The sequence below is a fragment of the Myotis yumanensis genome, unplaced genomic scaffold (genome assembly GCF_028538775.1).
Source record: "Myotis yumanensis isolate MYYU_CA2020_CCGP unplaced genomic scaffold, mMyoYum1.0.hap1 SCAF_10, whole genome shotgun sequence".
Lineage (NCBI taxonomy): Eukaryota > Metazoa > Chordata > Mammalia > Chiroptera > Vespertilionidae > Myotis > Myotis yumanensis.
The window spans coordinates 18,301,741-18,328,405 of NW_027223761.1; the positions used below are offsets into that span (position 1 = coordinate 18,301,741).

Genomic DNA, 26,665 nt, shown 5'->3' on the forward strand with positions numbered 1-26,665 from the left:
TTTCATCAGGGCAGAAATAAATGAAGTGAGCGACATCCCTCGGGTACAAAATTTAAGAGGCACTCACTCATTTTCAGGGCGGGCTGATTCTGCATGATACAATCCTGAAAGTGTGTTCCTCCTTAGATATTGCATCCCAAGCATCTCTTGGCTCAAGATGGGTCCCAGCCCTGCCTTTCATTTCTCTGTCCTGGTGAACCATGTTCACCAAACATAGGGAAACTATAGTGTCATGGATAAACAATATATTCCTACCAAGATGGACAGGATTTTAATTATAGCTTCCCACCTGCTAGCTGTGTGGCCTTATGCAAGTTGCTTAATTTCCCTTGGCTAACTAATGTATGAACACTTAGGATTGTTATATGAGTTAATGCATTTACGATATCCAAAGTAATTTGAAGCAGTCCTGGCATTTATGAAAGAATGGCTAAATGCTAGCTATTATTATTGTTATTTCATACTCATTTGAATTACATTTTACTATTAAATTTTCTAAGCTGCATGAAAAAAATACCCTCTAATTTACTTTTTCTTTGTAGCACATGTTTAAAGTGAGAAAAACTAAGATCTTAAAGCAATCAATCAGGGTGTTAAAACTTCTCCATTAATTCTCTGCCGATATTTTTGCTTATGTTATTATCTCTAATCTGTGGGGCTAATGCCAGGATTACTCTCACTACCCAGCCCATAGTCTTGCAACTTGGCTACTCCCTTGATGACTTTTCTTTTACCATCACTAATGATCTGGAGGCAAGGACTGTGACTATTTTCTTACCTGGGAACAATATAGGTCTTAGAAAATGCCTGATTCCCGAAGTAAGTAAAGCATCAGAAACTGTTTAAGTGAAATCATCATTCTTAAAAGGGAGAAAAGGATAAATATACAATGTAATAAAATTCCAATTTTTATGTATTGCATTTATGAATGGCAGCATTTAATAAAATAATTTAATCCTTATTTGAATAAAGTGATTTCTGGTACTAAAATATATATGTAGTTTCTAACTATACAAACCCAATTTTGGTGATGAAATCATAATTCTATTACATGAAACATGTCAGATTTGTTTATGTTTTTCTGAAGAGGGGAGCAAGGTTGAAAAAGAGGAGATCTACTTTTGTGCTTTAACAAAATTATCTATATTCCTCTAATTTCTTGTAAATATTTAAGTTATTAATCAAAGAAAATAAAATTCAGTGTTTAATGATTTTATTTTAAATGCCAGTCTCTATTCTTTGAATAAATCCAAATAATTAAGAAAATGTGTACAATATTATAATTTGTTAGCTATAAAGAACTAAGCAAGCTTCACACATATTTATATATTTGATATAAAATTTCAAATTAAACTTTGAAATTAATAAAACACCATATAAAACTTAAAAACATTTCTATTATATTAGAAGTCCTTAATTTAATTTTTTCTTTAAGATAAATATTTTTGAGATTTCCTAATGGTTGTACTTTATTCATGGATTGTTTTAATTTAAATCTCCTATTACTATATCAAGTTGAATACATAAATATTATACTTATTTGTTACATGTTGGCTCAAAATGAAGTATTTTATAATATTACCTGTACCTAGAAAATATTCTTCAATACTACAGTTTACAGTATTTCAAAATGATTTAACATCATTACTAGTTCATTGTAAAATTTAATAAAATTAGAATATGTAAGAGTTGCTTTAAAACAGACACATTTTCTACTGTGTTAAATATTAATTTTAAATTAAGAAATATGAACTAAAGCTTAATGTCTTATAAGTAGTTCATATTTACCTCTCTTATTTGGGATGTTGCTGATTTTTCCCACTATACAGGTTTTAAATATTTAAATTAAAGTAGGTGAAAATACTTGTTTCATCACAGATATTCCAGCCACCTTTAAAATATTCTTTTCTTTATAAATAAAAGGTGCTGTTTAAATAAAAGTAGTCATCTCTACCCCTGGGATCTCTTCCACCTAACACATTTAAGTTTTCAATTATACTTTCAAATTTTACTTCTAATAAAATGAGAATCTGGCATAACTCCAGGTGAGATAATGGAAAAGATGCCAAGAAAACAGGCTTCAATTCTGGGAAAGACAAATTTTTTTCAACACTTATACTGTTTTAAGATCGTGGGTTAGAATCAATTTCTTATAACAAAAATAAGCTGTTGCTTCCTATTATTTAGTAAATAGTGACTTCTAAGGGTTTATGCTTATGAAAAGAAAACATTTACAAGATAAGGAGCTCCTATAGCAGTGATGGCAAACCTTTTGAGCTCGGCGTGTCAGCATTTTGAAAAACCCTAACTTAACTCTGGTGCCGTGTCACATATAGAAATTTTTTGATATTTGCAACCATAGTAAAACAGAGATTTATATTTTTGATATTTATTTTATATATTTAAATGCCATTTAACAAAGAAAAATCAACCAAAAAAATGAGTCCGCGTGTCACTTCTGACATGCGTGTCATAGGTTCGCCATCACTGTCCTATCGTCATGTGATGCTGGAAAGTGACTAAGAAAGTTCATTACAAATTATCAGGAGCCATTTGTCATCATGGAAAACAGAGGAAGGTGGTGAGAAGCCTCAGAGGAACCAGATGGGACACAGCACAGCAAAGGGTTGAGAGCAGCCAGGGCTGAGCTACTGCAGATGCACAGCCAAGAAGCAGCTCAGCTGAAACGGAGTTCTGAGCCTGATAATGAGCACAGAGTAATATCATGCATGGATAGAAGGATCTGCTGATGCCACAGAGTATAAATTCCAGAAAATGGCTCAAAAGCGAGGATTTACTTGATGAAGAGAGCTTACCAATTGGCAAATTATGGACATATAAAATACTACTGGGACAAGTTAGCAGCCTTAGTGGGAAAAAAAGAAACCTTATATTATCTTAATACCTTATATTATAACCAGAAAAACTCCAAATAATACACAAGCTTAAAGGTTTTAGAGAGTGAAATGATAAAATTATTCTAAGAAAAAAAAGGTTTTTATAATTTTGGAGTAAGGAAAATTTAACTATAACTCAAAATTTAGAATAAAGGACACAAAAGTTGAAAAAACCCTTCCTATGTAATAATAAATAATTCTGTATGATAAAAAGAAACAAACTCCAAAAATAAAGTCAAATAGAATTCATATGATGGAAAAATAATTACAAATGCTATCTCAAATAAAGTGCTCTTGGCTTATTCTTAAATACTGAGGAACAGTCCAAATTATAAATAGAAAAATGAACTAAACAAATGAAGAAACATTTCACAGAAAAGATAGAAAAATAACCCCTTAAACATATAGACAGATACTCAACGTTATTTGTAAAATTTTAAAATTTTATATTTTAATCTGAAAATGATTTAGTTTTAAAAAATCTGAGATATTTCTTAAGCATCCTATCTAATAATAGAGAAACATGGTAATTAGCCATACCTCCGCTACCCTTCCCATTGGCTAATCAGGGCGATATGCAAATTAACTGCCAATCAAGATGGCGGCCGGCAGCCAGGCAGCTTGAAGCGAACAGGAGGCTTGCTTGCTTCAGTGATGGAGGACTCCAACATTTCCCGCCTGCCTTGCTGACCTCTGAGCTTGCAGTTTAAGAAACATTGTTACAAATATAGAAGCTAAACAAAACCCCAGAAACCTGCTTTCAGCCAGCCGGGCTTCAGCCAGCAGGTCCGCAACATTGTTTCAATTATAGAACAAACCCAGCTCCCTGCTTTCAGCCAGCCGGGATCTCAGAGCTGGAGTGAGCAGGACCGCAACAGTGTTACAATTATAGAACCCAAACAAACCAGATACCTGCTTTCAGCAGCTGAGGCCTCAGAGCTGGAGCCAAGCCTCAGAGCTAAAGCTGGCACAGAATAAAAAAAAAGAAAAAAAGGACAGGTTGGGAGCTTCAGTCACCCACCAGCCTGAAAACGGCCCTCAGCCCCTCACCCAGGCTGGCCAGGCACCCCAGTGGGGACCCCCACCCTGATCCAGGACACCCTTCAGGTCAAACCAGCCAGCCCCCACCCATGCACCAGGCCTCTATCCTATATAGTAAAAGGGTAATGTGCCTCCCAGCACCGGGATCAGAGGAGCCATGAAGTCTCCAGGCACTGGGATCAGCATGACAGGGGGCAGCGACCAAACCCCCTGATCGCCATGAGGTTCTGTGTTTGACAGGGGGTGGGGCCACAACCTCCCTATCCACCCTGCTCTGTTCGTGACAGGGGAAGGTGCCCCCGCCCCCTGATCAGCCCTGCTCTGTGCCTGATAGGGGGGAGCTCCCCAACCTCCTGAGCTCCCTGCAGCTCTGTGTGTGACAGGGTGTGGCGCCCCAATCCCCTGATCGGCCCTGTTCTGTGTGTGACAGGGTGCGGCGCCCCAACACCCCTCCCCCACCGGTCCTGCTCTGTGTGTGACAAGGGGTGGTGCCACAACCTCCCTATCGACCCTGCCTTGAGTGTGACAGGGGGCAGTGCCCCAACCCCCTGATCGGCCCTACCCTGAGCGTGACTAGGGGCAGCGCCCCAACCCCCTAATTGGCCCTGCTCTGTGCATGACAGGGGGCAGCGCCCCAACTCCCCAATTGGCCCTGCTCTGAGCCCGATCAGGGGCTGCACCTAGGATTGGGCCTGTCCTCTGCCACCTGGGAGCAGGCCTAAGCCAGCAGGTCATTATCTCCTGAGGGGTCCCAGACTGCAAGAGGGCACAGGCAGGGCCGAGGGACCCCCTCTCCACCCTGAGTGCACAAATTTTTGTGCACCGGGCCTCTTGTTATATATAAAAAAATGAAGCAGGCACCATTGACCAATTGTGTTTATTTTTTGATTTAATCACTAAAACACACATACATATGAAATTATGCAGTAATATAATATTGCAACAAGTTTGTATTTGCAAAAGATTTTAAACCAACTAAGTAAAAATAATCATGTAGGTTATCTCTTACTGACTTAAATGACCTTAATTTTGATATTTTCATGTATTCATTTTTCTTCTAGAGCTCATGATGCCTCTAAAATATGAGTTTTATAATTTATGCAAACTTTTCTAGTGCTTTCAACAGGAAGACTGGCTTGCTATGACTCAATGAATTGTAAGCAAATATGGACGTTATCTCTTTGTTTTAAATGTTGGAAAATATAGGTGGCTTGGTTTTCAGTAAGTTCTTACATAGGCTTGTTTCATTTATCCAAAACAAATCAGTACTATTGCCACTCTGGAATATATTTTTGTTGCTAATTATTTTTTGAGGTAAAAGGCAACTCATTTTTCTGAATTAGTTTCAGGAAAAATAGAAGTGTGGCATAAAAATAATAAAGAGTATTGGATTATGGTTCATTATAAATATAGGTTACATAACATGTAGAAAAGTGAAGAAAATATATGTAATGGGCAATTCTAAATATTGTCTTTTAACCTTAACTAAAAGGATATATACAGTAAGATTATGGCTTGTTTTTCTCAATAATATACTCGACCTATGTTGTATGTAATTGTGTTTTATTAATTTTTATCACTGTCTGGTTCTCCCCTGTATGAAGCTGTCAAAATAGTCTTTCATACTAATTTGAGAAGGATTTAACATTACAAATGATGAAATGATGAAAATTCTCAGATGTGTGCCTGGCACACATATGCATGTATTTCTGCTGTTACATGCCTGGGAGTAAGATTCTCAGGGGAATGCTACTCAGCCATCAGAAAAAGATGAAATAGTGGCATTTGCAACAACATGGATGGGTCTTGAGAATACCATGCTTAGTGAAATAAGTCAGACAGAAAAAAGTTATGAACCTTATGATAGCACTCATACATGCAAGGTAAAACTGAAAACAGCAAATGAACAAACAAGACAAACACACAAAACCTCATAGACACAGACAACAGTATGGTGTCACCAGAGGGAAGGAGGTGGGGAGTTTGAAGTAAAGGGCAAAGGGCGTCAAATAAATGGTGACAGAAGATTGTGCACTTGAAACCTATATAATCTTATTAACAAATATCACCCCAATATATTTCATTAAAAGATAGAGTACAGTAAAATTAAATTGAAAATAGTTTCTCCAGATGAAAGCAGCTTGTCTGCTAGAGTGCTGTCCCAACCCACATGCCTGCAGCCATGAGAGCTCCCATTGCTCCATACCCTTTACAGCTGCAGGATGGTTAGTCTTGGTTTATTCACTTACAACTTTTTCTTTTTCTGAGGAGTGTGTCATAGATCCCATTTGGTTTTAAGTTGCCTTTTACTGTTTACTAATGAGTTATTTTTATTTTCCCGGTCATTTGGATTATCCTTAATCTTGTGTAAAATCCCTAAACATGTTTCCTTTCAATGTTCCTCCTGAGTTTTCTGTGTTTTGAACTTGGAGTACTTCTTCATAGGTGGTGTCGTGGGCTCTCTGCATTGAAAAGTTCACTCTGAATGGCTTCTTTGGATGAGGAGTTACTTCATCATCAATTCTGTTCAACGTATCACTGTTTTTCACTATGGCTACTACTCTTATTTAAATGATTTTCCTCACAGGCAAGGCCATGAAAGTCATATACATAACCCTTGAAAAAAGTCATGTTGCATTTCATATTTAGGTTTACAAATTATAAGGATTTTTTTTCCTAAATTATGTGAAGTAAAGGTCATGTTCTTTTTTTTTTTTTACACATTATGCTCATTTCAATTAATGTAGTTTATTAAAATACCATCTTTTCTACACTGAAAACTTTTACATATTCAAGTGTCCTACAGTCATTCAACAAATATTCTCTAAAGGCTTTCCATACACTGTACTCTTTACTAGCTGATATCTTTTTTAAAGTAATTGGTAACAATAAATGGAGAGAAGAACTAAACTGTACACTACGGTTTTTAGAGAAACATATTGGGACATGAATTACTAGATAAAATATACTATATATTTTCTGTAAACAGTCTCAAATCAGCAGTGAATTTGTGCTGATGGAGACTAGTCCACTAAATATACAATTTTCTAAGATATTAGTTTTTTTTATTAGAAATACAATCACTTGGGATATAACTCTAATATCCAAAAGTCCAGCCACAAATGGCAAGTTCAAGAATGAGTAAGCACAATCAAGTCATATTACGGCAGAAAAGTACAAGATAATTTCTGGTTAGACAAAAGCCAAAGGGGAGTAGGGGGATAGATAATGCATTCAAATCAGTGGTTCATGTGTGTTTAATACTAAAAATTAAGAGAGACATTTTCTCAGCACCATCATGACATCCTTATTCCTCAGAATGTCTATCATGGGGTTAAACATCAGGGTAAAAATATGTAGAAAAGAGAGATAAATTTGTCTGTTCTGGAAAAGTGTTTGGATTTGGGTTATAAATATGTAATGATTTCAGATGCACAGAATAGAGCCACATATGTTGTGAAATGAGCAAGAGGAGAAAGCGTTTGTGACTTCATGATGGTAGAGATGATTTTACTGTAGGAGCCAAGTGTCAACAAAAAGGGGATCATCATCAACAGCACAGCAACTGTCAAGACCAGCATCTCATTCAGAAAAGTGTCCCCACGGGCCAACTTGAGCATTGGAATGATGTCACAGAAGAAGTGATTAGTTTGGTTAGAGCCACTAATAGGCAGAGAGAAAATATGGCATGTTTGCCCTAATATGACTGGAATTCCACTCATCCAACAGCCAGTCATCATCAGCAAGATACAGGGCTCATGGTTCATAACCATGAGCAGAATGTGACAAATGGCCACATGGTGGTCACAGACCATTAGGAGAAAGCATTCTGTGTTTCTAAGCATAAAGATAAAACATACTTTTGTGACATGGGCAGAGAAAAAAAGGATACTTTTCTGAGTCCAAAGATTTATGAATATTCTGGAAAGAGTAACAGAGACATAACAGATTTCCAGGAAGAAAATATCACTGAGGAAAAAATACATGGGAGTTTGGAAAGACTGGTCAACTCTGGTTATGAGAATAATAGTGCTTTTTCCCAAGAGTAGTATCACATAAGCAAGAAAAATGTCATAAAAAGAAACATTCCGTGATTGGGAATACAATAAAATCCTCAAAGAACAAACTCCATCATTGAAGTGAAATTTGATTTTGGTTGGTATTTTGTGGTGTTCCATCTGTAAAAATAGTGAAATTAATCATTTATCTTTTTTATTGACTAGAGAAATTGAGGGATATATATATATATATATATATATATATATATATATATTTCCTGTTCAAATTCCAGCATTTTATATCATAATATTAAAGAGAAAAACTGAATCCAATGGTGAACATATGCTAAATCTAAACATAGCAATACAATAAAATATACAGTAGGTTTGCATTTTAGTGGAATTGAAGGGTTCTAGAAGCACACATTTCTATTTTTGTTTGTGGATAGGGCTCAGTCTTTTTATTCACTTTTTATTCCACATATTACAATCTACAGCAGAAACATTTATATCTGCTATAATTCCCAATGGAGTGCTCACCATAAAAGTTTGAATTTTACTTTTTGGTAATACAACTCTTACATATAACTTTTTGTAAGTACAGTGTGTATCATTCCTTAACTATAATACTGCTATCGCTCTTCCTAACTGCATGCACTTTGCTCTGACATTTTATTTCTGTTTCATTTATCTGTCAAAATCAAATAAATAACATTATCGCTAGGCATTATATTTCAAGATCTTTCACTCACCCAATACCATCATGCAATAGTCAATAAATATATTTTTAACTAAAAGTGGTTAATTAATAATGAACTTATGAAATACATTGCATATATAATATTATTTCAGGAATGTTGTCTAGTCCATATAAACTGATATGATTAGTTGTTCTCATTTTAATAATATATCTGAGATAAAAAATAAAAAAACAAATTAAGTAGTATAAATTATTATAAAATATAATGATTAGACAGTTACTCCCCAAAAGTCAAATATTGAAGTATTGTCTTAAAGTTTTTAGTTCTCTTTTTAAGATATAAAGAGCTGTGAAAATTAATTTAGACAGAGCTACTTCAACATAGAGTCAGTGTTGCCGTCCCAGAGCAATTGCCTAACATGACTTATAGTCCTCAAACCTTTGGAATGTTTGACTGGGAAAAATAGCCTTTGAACTGGACCAAAGTAACACTGTATTCCAATTATTTTCAGAGCTAACAGGGAAGCAGAATCCTCACTACAGACTGAAAATTAGACAATCTTAGAAGTAGCACTACCATATATAGCTACTGATATACATTCTGAGGAATAAGGATGTCATGGTGGCCTTGAGAAAATGGCTCCATTAATTTGCATTAAACATGCACTAGCCTCTGATTTGAATGCATTATCCGTCCCCCCTTCCCATTTCAGCTTTGGTCTAATCAGAAGTTATCTCAAACATGGTAGTGCTAATTCTAAGATTGTCTTTAATTTGTTATATACCAATTATACCTCAATTAGAAAAATAAAAATTTTTCTTTGTGTGTTTTACATACTATAATTTCTTTGTAACAAGTCCAGACTCTGAATTTCTATAGGTGCAGTTTGGTTGCACCTATAGAAATTTCTTCCTTGGCTCATTAGCATCAATAGATATCCCTTCTATTCATATATTTATTTCCCTTCCATTTTACATAAATAACCCTTGCCTCTATCTCACAACCCCAAACACTATTTGGATTTCTGTCTTAATCAGTGCTACCCAAGTAGCTATTTTCCTTAACCTCAAATAAATTCTGTTACCTCTCACTTTGGCTCTTTATTTTTAAGGTTAACAGAAACCCATCTCCCCCAAAATAATAAGGTTGGTTGGAAAGAAAACAAAAAGTATGTTTTAAAGCACATAAACATACAAAGAGTAAAAAAAAGATGACAAAAAATGAGAAATTTCATGTTTGTATACTATTTTACACCTACTATTCTTAAGAAAAAATTACTTCTAAAAATATGTTTTAGTGAAAAAAATCATAGAATTAATCTTTAATGTAGCATATATATTTTTTCTATAGTAAGTCATAGAAACAGATATAAATAAAGAAAAACCAGTATCTTTTCTTATTAAAAGGGATTTGGTCCAAATTAGTTTCAGTTATTTACCTGATTAATTATTAACACAAACATGCTGTACTTATGTAGGATTCTATCATCTCCAAAATGTTTTATTATCAGATCCATTTCAATTTCCTGTATCATAATGAAGGTGAGAAATCCAAATTGTCAGCTTTGATTGGAGTGCAAATTTTGAGCTTACATCCATCTTCTTTACATAGTGAGTATGATGAATCTTGATTCTCAGAGTTCTACAGTGTTCTAAAATAAATGAAAGATATCAATACAAAAATCAGAGTGAAATAAAATAAGTCATCCTCTTTCTTTCATATTTAGTTATAGCTGCTTTTTTATTTGTTATGTAGTTTTTATTTACTGAATAAAAAGTTATATCTTTTGAGTTACATATTACATTATTTTTGTAATGGATCCAAACAATAAATAAAAACATAATAATAAATAAATCAGAAATTATTGGAAATCCGGCCTCTATGAAGAAGCCAATATTTTCTTTTTCTTTTAAAAATATATTTGTATTGATTTCAGAGAGTCAGGGAGAGGGAGAGAGAGATAGAAACATCAATAATGAGAATCATTGATCAGATGCCACCTGCACAACCCATACTGAGGATTGAACCCACAACCCAGGCATGTGCCCTTGACTGGAATCGAAGGTGGAATCCTTCAGTCCACAAGCCGACGCTCTATCCACTGAGTCAAACCGGCTAGGGCAAACAAATATTTTCTAAAATACAGAGAACAAAGTAGTTGGTGGTTGCCCAGGCAGGGTTGTGGGGTGGGCAAAATAGATGAAGGCGGGCAAAGATATAAACTTGGAGTTATAAGATCAATAAATCAGAGGATGTGACCTAGGTGACTATAGTTAATAATACTGTATTGCATATTTGAAAGTTGCTAGGTGAGTAGGTCTTAAAATTCCTCATCATAAGAAAATAATGTTTCATTACTATATATGGTAATGGATGTTAAGTTCTAGGTAAATATGGTCCTAGATTTATTGCAGTGATCACTTCACAATATACTAGTAGATGAACATCAACTCATTATCTTGTACACCAGAAACCAATATAATGTTATATATCAATTATAGCTCAATTAGAAAAATAAAGTTTTTTTTGTTTTACGTGTTATAATTTCTTTGTAACAAGTCCTAAATATAAATAAAAATATAATAATTAAATCAGAAATTGTTTGGAATTCTACACTGTGAGGAAGGCAATATTCTCTTCTCGTCCTCATCCTGCCAGATACTCCCAATGTGAATACACGCCCACTACTGACAAACTCATGCAAAATCCTACATCTATCCTTCTTTGTTTTCTAAACATAGAGCTATGACCTACACACATGTGCATTCTTTGTCATATGTCAACAAAGCTGGGTTGTCCTCAGAGAAGTGGATCTGATCCATTGTCTTGAGATGCTCTGCAGTGCTGCTGCTGCAGATGTTTTCCAGTGCGTTAGTGGGTTCCAGCTGAGAGGGTCTTCCCTTTGCTTCCAGCTTGCTTTACACAACAAAAAACCTTTAATAAGCATTCTTGAACAAACACATGTAATGCTCTTTCTTGGGCAAATATTATTTCTACCACTTGAGGTTACTTCTATGAAATTTTTTTTTAATTAAAAGGATAACTATTTTGATTTTACTTTCAAAAGAAAAAAAACCCCACCAAATTATTGTTTCCAAATGATACAGAAATCATTCCAGATGATTCACATAAAATCATTTTAATGAAGACTATTTACGTGGTGTATTACTTTCTTTGATCTACTGTAACAAATTACTACAGATTGAGTGACTTAACACAGCAAAATTAGGTCTCTCACAGTTCTAGAATTCAGAGTCCCAAATCACAGTGTTGGCAGGTTCTCACTCCCTCCGAAGGCTTTCAGGAAGAATCTTTCCTGTTTCTTCCAGCATTTGTTGGCTCTTGATCTTCTTGTCTGTATGGTTCTTGGGTGCATCCCTCCAATCTCTGCCTCAATCTTCACATGGTGTTCTCTGTGTCTCTATCGTTTTCTAAACTTTCTTTGCCTTTCTGTCTCATAAGGACACTGGTCATGGGATTTAGTGTCCACCTTAAGTCAGGATGATCTTATTTCCTAAATTAGATGCAACTGCAAAGGCCTTTTATTTTTCCAAATAAGGCCACATTTTCAAGTTCTAGGTAAATATGGTCCTATATTCAACCCAATACACATTGATATGGATAGGTTAGAGTAAAAATTTCAGATACTTCTAATACTAAGTAGATATTACTGAAGCAAAACTCGAAGTGGTAGGGGGAGGGATGATATTATCAGAATCAGTTAGTGCTGGAATAATAGAGGTGACACCCTCAGGATTGTAGTCTTAAAGCACCATGAACAGTAACAGGAGATAGAAACAAGGAAAATACACAAACAAACAAGCAGAAAACACACACACACTAGGATTCCCCTGCTTCCACCATCTCAGCTGCTGCTGGTTTTCCCTTGTTGGCCAAATATAATCACAATGCAGTAGAGGTCAGTAAATATATCTGAAGAAATGGAGAGGTTAAAGAAAATATATCACAGAACATGACTCTAATCTCTGGTTATATAACACTTGAAATACAAGTATCATTGTATTGCTCAGTCATCTCTTTCCTCACTAGTTCATAGTGACTGGATAAATCTTCAAATTAGATTGTTACAATTGAGATAATTTGTGCTCTGATTATGCAGAAGGCCTTTACTTAACTATATGAAACGAAGGCCCCTTAACATAATGTGAGGTTGCTATGATGATATTAATGATCATTACTTAAAAATGGCTGGAGGAGCAAAAGGGGAGAAATGGAGGAACATCTGTAATACTCTCAACAATAAAAACAAATTTTTAAGAAAATGCAGAAATATCTGAAAACAACAATATAGGAATGAAGCTAGATTTTTTCCTGTTGTATCTATGTGATAAATATATAAGCAAACCTGTTAGGAAGTTCAAGTCTTTGAGTCATCGTAAGAACTTAGTTGCTAGATTTTTCAGTGCCATCGTGATGTCTTTGTTCCTCAGAGTATATATAATGGGGTTCAATGTTGGGATCAAAATGGTGTAGAAAAGGGAGATCAGTTTCCCAGTTCCTTCAGATTGATTTGCTTTGGGCTGTAAATAAGTAATAGTACCCGTTCCATAGAATAAGACTACAACAATCAGGTGAGATGAACAGGTGGAGAAGGCTTTAGCCCTCCCTCTGGCTGAAGACAATTTCAGAATGCTGGAAATAATTTTGCCATAGGAGATAACAATCAACAGAAATGGAACCATGATAAATATCACTGCAACTACATAGACTGCTATCTCATTCACAAATGTGTCCCCACAAGCTATCCTGAGTAATGGTGGGATGTCACAGAAGAAATGATTAATTGTGTTAGACCCACAAAAGGGCAGAGAAAAAACCTGGCATGTTTGGCCAACCATGACTGGAACTCCACAGACCCAGGAGGCAGTCACCAGCTGGACACAGACCTTGTGGTTCATGACCAGAGGGTAGTGCAGAGGGTTACAAATGGCCACGTAGCGGTCATAGGCCATCACGGTCAGGAGGAGACACTCTGAGCCTCCGAGCATATAAACAAAACACATCTGTGTAGCACAGGCAAGCAAGGAAATGTTTCCTTTCTGGGTCACAAGGTCCATGAGCATTCTTGGGATAGTGACTGTTACGTAACAGATTTCTAGAAAGGAAAAATTGCTGAGGAAAAAATACATGGGGGTCTGGAGAGCAGGCTCAATTTTTGTTACCAGTATTATGATGCTATTGCATATGAGGATAGTCAGATAGATGACTAAAAATATCCCAAAAAGAATCCATTGGATATTGGGAATGTCAGAAAACCCCCAAAGAACAAATTCCATCATTGCAGTGAAATTTGAGTTTCCTGTTTTTAATCTGTTCTCCATCTGCAAATATGGTAAATTCAAGATGGTTAATTCATTGATGTTCTTGAACCACATCTCCCTGGTTTTTTAATTGGGTTAAATGCATGAAAGTATTTCTATAAACTCTAAAATTATTTCCATCATTACCTTGCTCTATTTCTAGGAAATGGTATTTGAAACTTCAGAAATGGACTGATATCCAGTTAAAATAAATCCAAGAAATAAAATCCTAATGTATTTTATACTAAGAGAAAAGATATCAAAAGGAAATGAGAAGTGTGCATTATTTTTTAGAGCTTATTGTGTAATATTAATATCTAATCATTGCACCACTTTTAATAGTGTAATTATGGTGCAGGCTTTTACATATCTATGTCTATATATCTATATCTATATCTATATCTATATCTATATCTATATCTATCATCTATATCTATAAATATATTATTGTTTACAGTTTACATGTGTCTCCCGTTCCCCCAATTGACACCCAACCCCTGCAGTGATGCAGGCTTTTTCCATTGTTTCTGTTTTGGTTCATCATTTTTATTCTGTATTGATTGACCTATTCCATCTTCTTTCAATGTAAAGCTTTTCTCTTACAGTTTTTCTTTATTCTTATTCAAAGTGAGCTTTAAGTCTTCCCAATTATATAATCAATGAGAATCAACTTTCTTAAAACAAATGATTTTAAGTTTGGGAATAATATATTTAATATTAATGTTCTATTCTATGTACCACACCTATCACTTAGGCTAAGTACAAAATGCAATTCTATCATCCTGTTAAATAACTTTCCCTATTAACATCTCATACACAGTGTATGCACTGTCTGATAACTATAAATAAACCTTTAACTCAGTCAAGAAATATGTCTGATTCACCCACAATTGTAACCAAATGCAATTTCCTTTTTCTCTTTTCCCTTCATAATTTTTTCTAATAAAATATAACTTTTATGAAACCCAATTATATGTTCTGGACATGCAAATAGCTGGAATAATGAATGATACTGAACACACACACACACACACACACACACACACACACAATCGTGCTTTAGTTTATGTTAAAGTCCTTCAGTATCAGACAGTCAACACAGTCTGACAATTTCTATTACACTTTATTAATATTTTATTTGTAACTTTCCAAAACAAATATTATGTTTTCTGATCTCATCAAATCTACTACACCTATTGCCACCTTCTAGCCCCATCAGCTGTTTTTGGCCTTAATACTTTGATAAACAAAACTAATAAGATTATTTCTATTTAACATATTTCTAATTTTACTATATAATTAAGAAAAGTAAAGAACTGCATGATTTATCCTAAGTAATTTTTAATTTTTAGATAAAGATCCTAGAATTTAAGTGCTTTCCTGTTTTATTCTTTGTATGTTGATCCTTAAGTTTATAACTATCTTTAAATTAAATAAGCTTGAAACACATATACCACTTACCTTTATGGATTTGAATGAACTTGACTTTGTGAGTGTAGGTGCTTTCTAACCTGTAAACTTTTTAAGTTCCTTGGTGCCTTGGTGTCAGTCACGGTAACTCTACAATTCTTGCTAGCTTCAACGCTGGCTGTTCTTAAATAGGAAGTAGCCATGCTCACCCTGGGGGACATCTTTCTCCCGTGGTAATTTCTAGGTGACTGCTTCTGTTTGGCAATCATCCGGGTTTATCACTTGACACTGCTTTCTCTGTAGATGACCTGTCTTCTTCAACCCCTTCTTGGCATAAAGCTCCCCAGTGTGGGGTAGCCCCTGGGTGAAGAAATACCACTCAATCACCTAGTTTCACTTTCAAGATAAATTTAAAAATCCTTCTATGTATTGTATTTCAGATCCTTCATAATTGGTGTGGATTGCTTTTCTTTATTTATTCTTATAATTCGTACATATCTAAAGCATCCACAGTTTTAGAAAAATGTGCACATGTTTTGTCACATGGACATGGCACACTTCCTCTCTTCCATACATTGGGCAGTTAGATCCCTTTTCAGAAGTGTAAGTCTCTGTCCCTAGATTAACTGTTGTGGAAAGTAGAGCATCTCGTGTGTGCTGGTAAAATTCTGGATGATTTTATTCATGTTATGAACAAAGGGAATATATTGAAATGATTCTGAGACACAGACAACAGCATGGTGTTACCAGAAGGAAGGAGGGTGGGGGGTTAGTAAAGGATAAAGGAAAGTCAACTATATGGTGACAGAAGATTTGGCTTAGGGAGGTGAGCATATAGTGCAATATACAGATGATGAATCTCTTAGAATTGTACACTTGACACCTACATAATCATTAACTAATGTTACCCCCAAAAATTTAATTAAAAATAAATAAATAAAATTTAAAAATGCAATATCTGGGAAACACCATAAAGTGAAGAGTAATTGAATAATTGTAAGCCACTCAAAAATAAGCATTGTCCTGACTGATGGTTCTTAGTTATGAGAATAATAATGCCTTTTCCTATGAGTTGTATCACATAAGCAAGAAAAAGTCATAAAAAGAAACATTCCGTGATTGGGAATACAATAAAATTCCCCAAATTCAAACTCCATTATTGAAGTGAAATTTGCTTCTGGTTGGTATTTTGTGGTGTTCCATCTGTAAAAATAGTGAAATAAATCATTTATCTTTTTGACTTTTTTTATTGACTAGAGAAATATACATATATTTCAAATTCCAGCATTTTATATCGTAATATTAAAGAGAAAAACTGAATCCAATGGTGAACATATGCTAAATCTAAACATAGCAATACAATAAAATATACAATAGGTTTGCATTTTAATGGAATTGAAAGATTCTAGAAGCATGCATTTCTATTTTTGTTTATGGACAGAGCCCAGGTTTTTACTCACTTTTTATTCCACATATTACAATCTACAGCAGAAACATTTATACCTACTATAATTCTCAATGGAGTGCTCACCATAAAAGTTTGAATTTTACTTTTTGGTAATACAACTCTTACATATAACTTTTTGTAAGTACAGTGTGTGTCATTCCTTAACTCTAATACTGCTATAGCTCTTCATGACTGCATGCACTTTGCTCTGACATTTATTCCAGTTTCATTTATCTATCAAAATCAAAAAATAAACAATATCACTAGGTATTATATTTCACGATCTTTCATTTACCCAATACCATCATGCAATCATTAATAAATATATTTTGAATTAAAAGTGGTTAATTAATAATGAACTTATGAAATAAATTGCATAGATTATATTATTTCATGAATGTTGTCTAATCCATAAAACCTGATATGATTAGTTGTTCTCATTTTAATAATATATCTGAGATGAAAAATAAAAAACTTAAAATTAAGTAGTATAAATTATAATAAAATACTAGAAGCCAGGTGCATGAAATTTGTGCATGGGGGTGGGGCTGTGTCCCTCAGCCGAGCCTGCACCCTCTCCAATCTGGGACCCCTGGAAGGATATCCATCTGCCCATTTTGGCCCGATCCCATCAGGCAGTCGGACATCCCTTTCACAATCGGGGACTACTGGCTCCCAAACGCTCGCCTGCCTGTCTGCCTGATAGCCCCTACAACTTCTGCCTATCATTGTGATAACGCCCTAACCACTACCATGCCAGCCTGATCTAAACCTAACTACTCCCCTGAAAGCCCAATTGCCCCCAACTCGCCTACCCTGCAGGCCTGGTCACCCCCGACTGCCCTCTATGCAGTCCTGATTCCCCCCAACTGTCCTCCCCTGCAGGCCTGGATCCCCCAACAGCCCTCCCCTGCAGGGCTTGTCCCCCCAAGCTCCCCTCCTGTGCTAGCTTGATTGCCCCCTGTTGCCCTCCCCTGTAGGCCATCTTGTGTCCACATGGGGGAAGCAATCTTGTGTGTTGGAGAGATGGACAATTTGCATATTACCTCTTTATTATATAGGATAATGATTAGAAATGATTTGACTCCCTAAAAGTCAAATGCTAAAGTATTGTCTTAAAGTTTTTAGTTCTCTTTTTAAGATATAAAGAGCTGTGAAAATTAATTTAGACAGAGCTACTTCAACATAGAGTCAGTGTTGCCGTCCCAGAGCAATTGCCTAACATGACTTATAGTCCTCAAACCTTTGGAATGTTTGACTGGGAAAAATAGCCTTTGAACTGGACCAAAGTAACACTGTATTCCAATTATTTTCAGAGCTAACAGGGAAGCAGACATCCTCACTACAGACTGAAAATTAGACAATCTTAGAAGTAGCACTACCATGAATAGCTAATGATACACATTTTGAGGAATAAGGATGTCATGGTGGCCTTGAGAAAATGGCTCCAATAATTTGTATTAAACATGCATTAGCCTCTGATTTGAATGCATTATCTGTCCCCCCTTCCTATTTCAGCTTTGGTCTGATCAGAAGTTATCTCACACATGGTAGTGCTAATTCTAAGATTGTCTTTAATTTGTTATATACCAATAATACCTAATTAAAAAAATAAAAGTTTTCTTTGTGTGTTTTACATACTATAATTTCTTTGTAACAAGTCCAGACTCTGAATTTCTATAGGTGCAGTTTGGTTGCACCTATAGAAATTTCTTCCTGGGCTCATTAGCATCAATAGATATCCCTTCTATTCATGTATTTATTTCCCTTCCATTTTACATAAATAACTCTTGCCTCTATCTCACAACTCCAAACACTATTTGGGTTTCTGTCTTAATCAGTGCTACCCAAGTAGCTATTTTCTTTCATCTCAAATAAATTCTGTTACCTCTCACTTTGGCTCTTTATTTTTAAGGTTAACAGAAACCCATCTCCCCCAAAAAGAATAAGGTGGTTTGGAAAGTAAAGGTTAGAAAGAAAACAAAGAGTATATTTTAAAGCAAATGAAAGTACAAAGAGTAAAAAAAGAGATGAAAAAGAAATGAGCAATCCCATGTTTGTATACTATTGTACGCCAACCATTCTTAAGAAAAAATTACTTCTAAAAATATATTTTAGTGAAAAAATCATAGAATTAATCTTTAATGTAGCATATATATTTTTTCTATAGTAAGTCATAGAAACAGATATAAATAAATATAAACCAGTATCTCTTCTTATTAAAAAGGGATTTGGGGCCTCCTGGTGCTTACCACAGGCTGTGTTCTTACACTGACTGTACAGAAATAGGAGGCAGAGTAAACTTACCCCATATACACCTCAGCTCAGGCTCTTTGCCTGGTCTGTATTGTGAATGGGGAGACATTGAAAAAAAAAAGGAATTTGGTCCAAATTAGTTTCAATTATTACATGATTAATTACTAACACAAACATGCTGTACTTATGTAGGATTCTATGATATCCAAAGTGTTTTATTATGAGTTCTGTTTCAATTTCCTGTATCATAATGAAGGTGAGAAATCCAAATTGTCAGCTTTGATTGGAGTGCAAATTTTGAGCTTACATCCATCTTCTTTACATGGTGAGTATGATGAATCTTGATTCTCAGAGTTCTACAATGTTCTAAAATAAATGAAAAATATCAATACAGAAGTCAGAGTGAAATAAAATAAGTCATCTTCTTTCTTTCATATTTAGTTATAGCTGCTTTTTTATTTGTTATGTAGTCTTTATTTACTGAATAAAAAGTTATTTCTTTTGAGTTACATATTACATTATTTTTGTAATGGATCCAAACAATAAATAAAAACATAATAATAAATAAATCAGAAGTTATTTGAAATCCTGCTACTATGAAGAAGCCAATATTTTCTTTTTCTTTTAAAAATACATTTATATTGATTTCAGAGATGCAGGGAGGAGAGAGAGATAGAAACATCAATGATAAGAGAATATCATTGATATGCTGACTCCTGCACACCCCCTACTGGAAATTGAGCCCATAACCCAGGCATGTGCCCTTGACTGGAATTAAATGTGGACTCCTTCAGTTCACAAGCCGACACTCTATTCACTGAGCCAAACCAGCTGGGGCAAACCAATATTTTCTAAAACACAGAGAACAGAGTAGTTGGTGGTTGCCAGAGGCAGGGTTGTGGGGTGGGCAAAATGGATGAAGGTGGGCAAAGATAGAAACTTGGAGTCATAAGATCAATAAATCAGAAGATGTGACCTAGGTGGCTATACTTAACAATACTGTATTGAATATTAGAAAGTTGCTAGGTGAGTATGTCTTAAAGTCCTCATCATAAGAAAATAATGTTTTATAACTATATATGGCAATGGATGTTAAGTAGATTTATTGCAGTGATCACTTCACAATATACTCGTAGATGACCATCAATTCATTATCTTGTACACCTGAAACCAATATAATATTATATATCACTTATACCTTAATTAGAAAATTAAGAATGTTATTTTTAGTTTTATGTATTATAATTTCTTTGTAACAAGTCCTAAATCTAAATAAAACTATAATAAGTAAATCATAAATTGTTTGAAATTCTACACTGTGAGGAAAGCAATATTCTCTTCTCGTCCACAACCTGCCAGATACTCCCAATGTAAATACACGCCCAATACTGACAAGTTCATGCAAAATGCTACATGAGATGAGGGAGTTCTATCCTTCTTTGTTTTATAAACATAGAGCTATGACCTACACACATGTGCATTCTTTCTCACATCTCAGCAAAGCTTGGGATGTCCTCAGAGAAGTGGATCTGATCCATTGTCTTGAGACGCTCTGCAGTGTTGCTGCTGCAGATGTTTTCCAGTGTGTTAGTGGTTTCCAGCTCAGAGGGTCTTCCCTTTGCTTCCATCTTGCTGTTGCACAATAAAAAAAACTTTTAATAAGCATTCTTGAACAAACCCTTGTAATACTCATTCTTGGCAAATATTATTTCTACCACTTGAGATTACTTCTATGAATTGTTTTACTTAAAAAGATAACTATTTTGATTTTATTTAAAAAAACACAAACCACCAAATTATTGACCACAAATAATACAGAAATCATGCCAGATAATTCACATAAAAGCATTTTAATGAAAAGACTATTTATGTGGTTTATTACTTTCTTTGATCTACTGTAACAAATTACTACAGATTGAGTGACTTAACACAACAAAATTAGGTCTCTCACAGTTCTAGAATTCAGAGTCCCAAATCACAGTGTTGGCAGGTTCTCACTCCCTCCGAAGGCTTTCAGGAAGAATCTTTCCTGTTTCTTCCAGCGTTTGTTGGCTCCTGATCTTGGCTCCATGGTTCTTGGGTGCATCCCTCCAATCTCTGCTTCAATCTTCACATGGTTTTTTCCGTGTCTCTATCTGTTTTCTAAACCTCTATGCCTTTCTGTTTCATAAGGACACTGGTCATGGGATTTAGTGTCCACCTTGAGTCAGGATGATCTTATTTCCTAAATTAGATGCAACTTCAAAGGCCTTTTATTTTTCCAATTAAGGCCACATTTTCAAGTTCTGGATTATATGGTCCTATATTCAACCCAATACACATTGGCAAGGATAGTTTAGAGTAAAAATTTCAGATACTTCTAATACTAAGTAGATATTACTGAAGAAAAACTCAAAGTTGTAAGGGGAGGGATGATGTTATCAGACAGTTAGAGCTGGAATAATTGAGGATACACCCTCAGGATTGTAGACTTAAAGCACCATGGAGAGTGACAAGAGATAGAAACAGGAAAAATGCAAAAACCAACAAACAGAAAAAAAAAAATGCTAGAATTGCCCTGCTTCCACCATCTCAGCTGCTGCTGGTTTTCCCTCGTTGGCCCAATATAATCACAATACAGTAGAGGTCAGTAAATACATCTGAAAAAATGGGAAGGTTAAAGAAAATATATCACAGAACATGACTCTAATATCTGGTTATGTAACACACTCAGTTAAGTATCATTGTATTGCTCAGCCAATCTCTTTCCTCACTAGTTCATAGTGAGAGGAAAGATGAATCTTCAAATTAGATTATTACAATGCAGATAATTTGTGCTCTGATTACACAGAAGCCCTTTAGTTAACTCTATGAAACTAAACCCCCTTAACATAATGCGAGGTGGCTATGATGATATTAATGATCATTACTAAAAAATCGGAGTGGGGGCAAAAGAAAAGAAATAGGGGAACATCTGTAATACTCTCAACAATAATTTTTTTTAAAAAATGCATAAAATGTTCAAAACAATAAAATAGGAATGAAACTAGATTTTTTTCCCTGTTGTATCTATGTAATAAATATATACACAAACCTGATAGCAAGTTCAAGTCTTTGAGTCATCGTAGTAACTTAGTTGCTAATTTTTTCAGTGCCGTCATGATGTCTTTGTTCCTCAGAGTATATATAATGGGGTTCAATGTTGGGATCAAAACGGTGTAGAAAAGGGAGATCAGTTTCCCAATTCCTTCAGATTGGTTTGGTTTGGGTCGTAAATAAGTGATAGTAGCCGTTCCATAGAATAAGACTACAACAATCAGGTGAGATGAACAGGTGGAGAAGGCTTTAGCCCTCCCTCTGGCTGAAGACAATTTCAGAATGCTGGAAATAATTTTGCCATAGGAGATAACAATCAACAGAAACGGAACCATGATAAATACCACTGCAACTACATAGACTGCTATCTCATTCACAAATGTGTCCCCACAAGCTAGCTTGAGTACTGGGGGGATGTCACAGAAGAAATGATTAATTATGTTAGACCCACAAAAGGGCAGAGAAAAAATCTGGCATGTTTGGCCAATTACGACTGGAATTCCACTGACCCAGGAGGCAGTCACCAGCTGGACACAGACTTTGTGGTTCATGACCAGAGGGTAGTGCAGAGGGTTACAAATGGCCACGTAGCGGTCATAGGCCATCACGGTCAGGAGGAGACACTCTGAGCCTCCGAACATCAGGACAAAACACATTTGTGTAGCACAAGCAAGCAAAGAAATGTTTCCTTCCTGGGTCACAAGGTCCATGAGCATTCTTGGGATAGTGACTGTTACGTAACAGATTTCTAGAAAGGAAAAATTGCTGAGGAAAAAATACATGGGGGTCTGGAGAGCAGGCTCAATTTTTGTTACCAGTATTATGATGCTGTTGCATATGAGGATAGTCAGATAGATGACTAAAAATATCCCAAAAAGAATCCATTGGATATTGGGAATGTCAGAAAACCCCAAAAGAACAAATTCCATCATTGCAGTGAAATTTGAGTTTCCCGTGTTTAATCTGTTCTCCATCTGCAAATATGGTAAATTCAAGATGGTTAATTCATTGATGTTCTTGAACCACATCTCCTTGGTTTTTTAATTGGGTTAAATGCATGAAAGTATTTCTATAAACTCTAAAATTATTTCCATCGTTACCTTGCTCTATTTCTAGGAAATATTAGAAACTTCAGAAATGAACTGATATCCAGTTAAAATAAATCCAAGAAATAAAATCCTAATATATTTTATGCTTAATTGGAACTTTATGAAAAGGAAAAGAGAAGTGTGCATTGTTATTTAGAGCTAACTGTGCAATAATAATATCTAATCATTGCACCCCTATTAAGGGTGGATTTATGACCCAAACTTTTTCTATTGTTTTTGTCTGAGTTCATCATTTTTATTCTGTATTGATTGACCTATTCCATCTTTTTTCAATGTAAAGCTTTTCTCTTACAGTTTTTCTTTATTCTTATTTCAAATGAGCTTTAAGTCTTCCCAATTATATAATCAATGAGAATCAACTTTCTCAAAACAAACCTTTTAAGTTAGGAAATAAATATACCCAATATTAATGTTCTACTCTATGTACCACACCTATCACTTACGCTAAGTATAAAAAACAATTCTATCATCCTGTTAAATAACTTTCCCTATTAACTTCTCATACACAGTGTATGCACTGTCTGATAACTATAAATAAACCTTTAACTCAGTCAAGAAATATGGCTCATTCACCCACAATTGAAACCAAATACAATTCTCTTTTTCTCTTTTCCCTTCATAATTTTGCCTAATAAAATATATCTTTGATTAAACCTAATTATTTGCTCTGGACATGTAGATAGTTGGAACATATGAATGAAAGTAAATACAAACACAAATATACACACACAATCTTGCTTTATTTTATGTTAAATTCCCCCAGTATCAGACAGTAAACATAGTCTGACTATTTCTATTACACTTTATTAATATTAGATTTGCACCTTTCCAAAACAAATATTATGTTTTCCTATCTCATCAAATCTACTACACTTGTTGCCACCTTCTAGCCTCATCAGCTGTTTTTCCCTTATTACTTTGATAAATTAAAACTGATAAGAGAAATATTTTTTCACAGCTCCCTGTTTCATCAGTACTAGTTTTCAAAATTACATGAAATGAATAATTTTATTGTAAATAATATTACTATTTCTATTTCACATATTTCTAATTTTACTTTATAATTAAGAAAGTTAAGAACTGCATGATTTATCCTAAGTAATTATTCATTTTCAGATAAAGATCCTAGAATTTCATGCTTCCCTGTTTTATTCTTTGTATGTTGATCCTCAAGTTTATAACTATCTTTAAATTAAGTAAGCTTAAAACAAAATTACAGCTTACCTTTATGGATCTGCATGAACTTGACTTTGTGAGTGTAGGTGCTTTCTAATCTGTAAACTTTTTAAGTTCCTTGGTGCCTTAGTGTCAGTCACGGTAACTCTACAATTCTTGCTACCTTCAATGCTGGCTGTTCTTAAATAGGAAGTAGCCATGCTCACCCTGGGGGACATCTTTCTCCCGTGTACCAATTTAATTTCTAGGTGACTGCTTCTGTTTGGCAATCATCCGGGTTTATCACTTGACACTGCTTTCTCTGTAGATGACCTGTCTTCTTCAACCCCTTCTTGGCATAAAGCTTCCCAGTATGGGGTGGCCCCTGGGTGAAGAAATACCACTTAATCACCTAGTTTTACTTTCAAGATCAAGTTAAAAATCCTTCTATGTATTGTATTTCAGATCCTTCATAATTGGCCTGGATTTGCTTTCCTTTATTTATTCCTATAATTCGTACATATCTAGAGCATCCACAATTTTAGAAAAATGTGCACATGTTTTATCACATGGACATGGCACACTTCCTCTCTTCCATGCATTGGGCGGTTAGATCCCTTTTCATGAGTGTAAGTCTCTGTCCCTAGATTAACTGTTGTGGAAAGTAGAGCATCTCGTGTGTGCTGGTAAAATTCTGGATGATTTTATTCATGTTATGAACAAAGGGAATATATTGAAATGATTCAGAGACACAGACAACAGCATGGTGTTACCAGAAGGAACGAGGGTGGGGGGGTTAGTAAAGGATAAAGGAATGTCAAATATATGGTGACAGAAGATTTGACTTTGGGTGGTGGGCACATTGTGCAATATACAGATGATGTATCTTAGAATTGTACACTTGACACCTGCATTATCATTAAACAATGTTACCCCAACAAGTTTAATTAAAAAATAAATAAAGTTTAAAAATGCAATATCTGGGAAGCACCATCAAGTGAAGAGTAATTAAAAAATTGTAAGGCACTCAAAAATAAGCATGGTCCTGTCTGGTGGTGCTTAGTTATGAGCATAATAATGCTTTTTCCTATGAGTCATATCACATAAGCAAGAAAGATGTCATAAAACGAAATATTCAGTGATTGGGAATACAATAAAATCCCCAAAGGACAAACTTCATCATTGAAGTGAAATTTGCTTCTGTTTGGTATTTTGTGGTGTTCCATCTGTAAAAATAGTAAAATTAATCATTTATCCTTTTGATTTTTTTATTGACTAGAGAAATTGAGGACTATATCTTTCCTGTTCAAATTCCAGCGTTTTATATCATAATATTAAAGAGAAATCTGAATCCAATGGTGAACATATGCTAAATCTAAACATTGCAATAGAGGAAAACCAAGATGGCGGCATAGGTAAACACTGTAGATTGTTGCTTAGCACAACCACTTCAGGAATACAACTAAAAGATGGAACGGACATCATCCAGAACCACAGGAAGGCTGGCTGAGTGGAAATTCTACAACTAGAAGGAAAGAGAAAAGCATACCGAAACTCAGAGGAGCTGCGGTGCGGAAGTAAATTACAGAGGTACAGAGGCGCACATGGAGAGGGCTTGTGGCTGAGGACACGGTTGTCTTTTTCAATTGGTAGGGAGTCTCAAGCTCTGAGCTCCAGTTCCGGGTGAGTCTCTGGGGATCCAGACTCATACAAGAGAAACTGGACTGTCTGGCATCGGTTAGAACTCGAGGACAGCTTTCTCTCGGAGGTGCTTGCAGCAATTGCCAGGACACTGAGAAGCGGGGCCTCTGAGGGCAGCCATAGCTGCTTGCTCCGCCCTGTTGATCCCCTGGGACCCCCACCGTGCCCAAGCTGTGTGCCAGCTTTTGCATATGAAAGGCCTGGCCCTTTGCAATCTGAAAATTACCTAACAAACTGGCAGCTAGCCCAAGGCCCCAGGGCAACTTGCATTGCTTCACAGCTGAGCTCCTACTGGGTAGCCTCAGGAAGAGGCTAGATTAGCACCTCCTTAGAGATCCAGGAGCCAGTGTGCCCAGTGGTCAGAGTGGGACCATCCAGATTACAACTCCTCAGATCCATAAAGGACACACTCAGGGGGCAGACTCAGTGAGCACCAAAGCCCCACTGAAGCAAGTCTTGCCCCGGAGGGGTGTCTCCAGCACAGGAGTTCTCCCACTGCAGACACAACTGATTCTCACAGCCAATTGGCCTGGAGGTCAATTCCTCACAGTGAT

The 26,665-nt window shown here is 35.5% G+C and overlaps 2 protein-coding genes and 1 non-coding gene across 3 annotated transcripts; 1 reads left to right on the forward strand and 2 right to left on the reverse strand.

The window, feature by feature from the left end:
• Window positions 1–13,028: 13,028 nt before the first annotated feature.
• LOC139017900 (olfactory receptor 10AG1-like) lies at window positions 13,029–13,974 on the reverse strand. Its single transcript, XM_070426514.1, has one exon. The coding sequence runs from the start codon at window positions 13,935–13,937 to the stop codon at window positions 13,029–13,031; it is 909 nt and encodes a 302-aa protein (XP_070282615.1). The 5' UTR covers window positions 13,938–13,974.
• Window positions 13,975–19,050: 5,076 nt separating this feature from the next.
• Window positions 19,051–19,182, forward strand: LOC139019138 (small nucleolar RNA SNORA51). Its single transcript, XR_011473033.1, has one exon. It is a non-coding gene; the product is annotated as a small nucleolar RNA SNORA51 (small nucleolar RNA).
• Window positions 19,183–22,169: 2,987 nt separating this feature from the next.
• Window positions 22,170–24,495, reverse strand: LOC139017702 (olfactory receptor 10AG1-like). Its single transcript, XM_070426306.1, is given in 3 exon segments — window positions 22,170–23,093; window positions 23,095–23,120; window positions 24,480–24,495. Coding segments are annotated over 3 exon segments (966 nt in total).
• Between the last annotated feature and the right edge of the window lie 2,170 nt (window positions 24,496–26,665).

Coding starts and splice junctions, on each gene's coding strand:
- LOC139017900 (XM_070426514.1), bottom strand. CDS start 13,937: ATGATGGAATTTGTTCTTTGGGGGTTTTCTGACATTCCCAATATCCAA.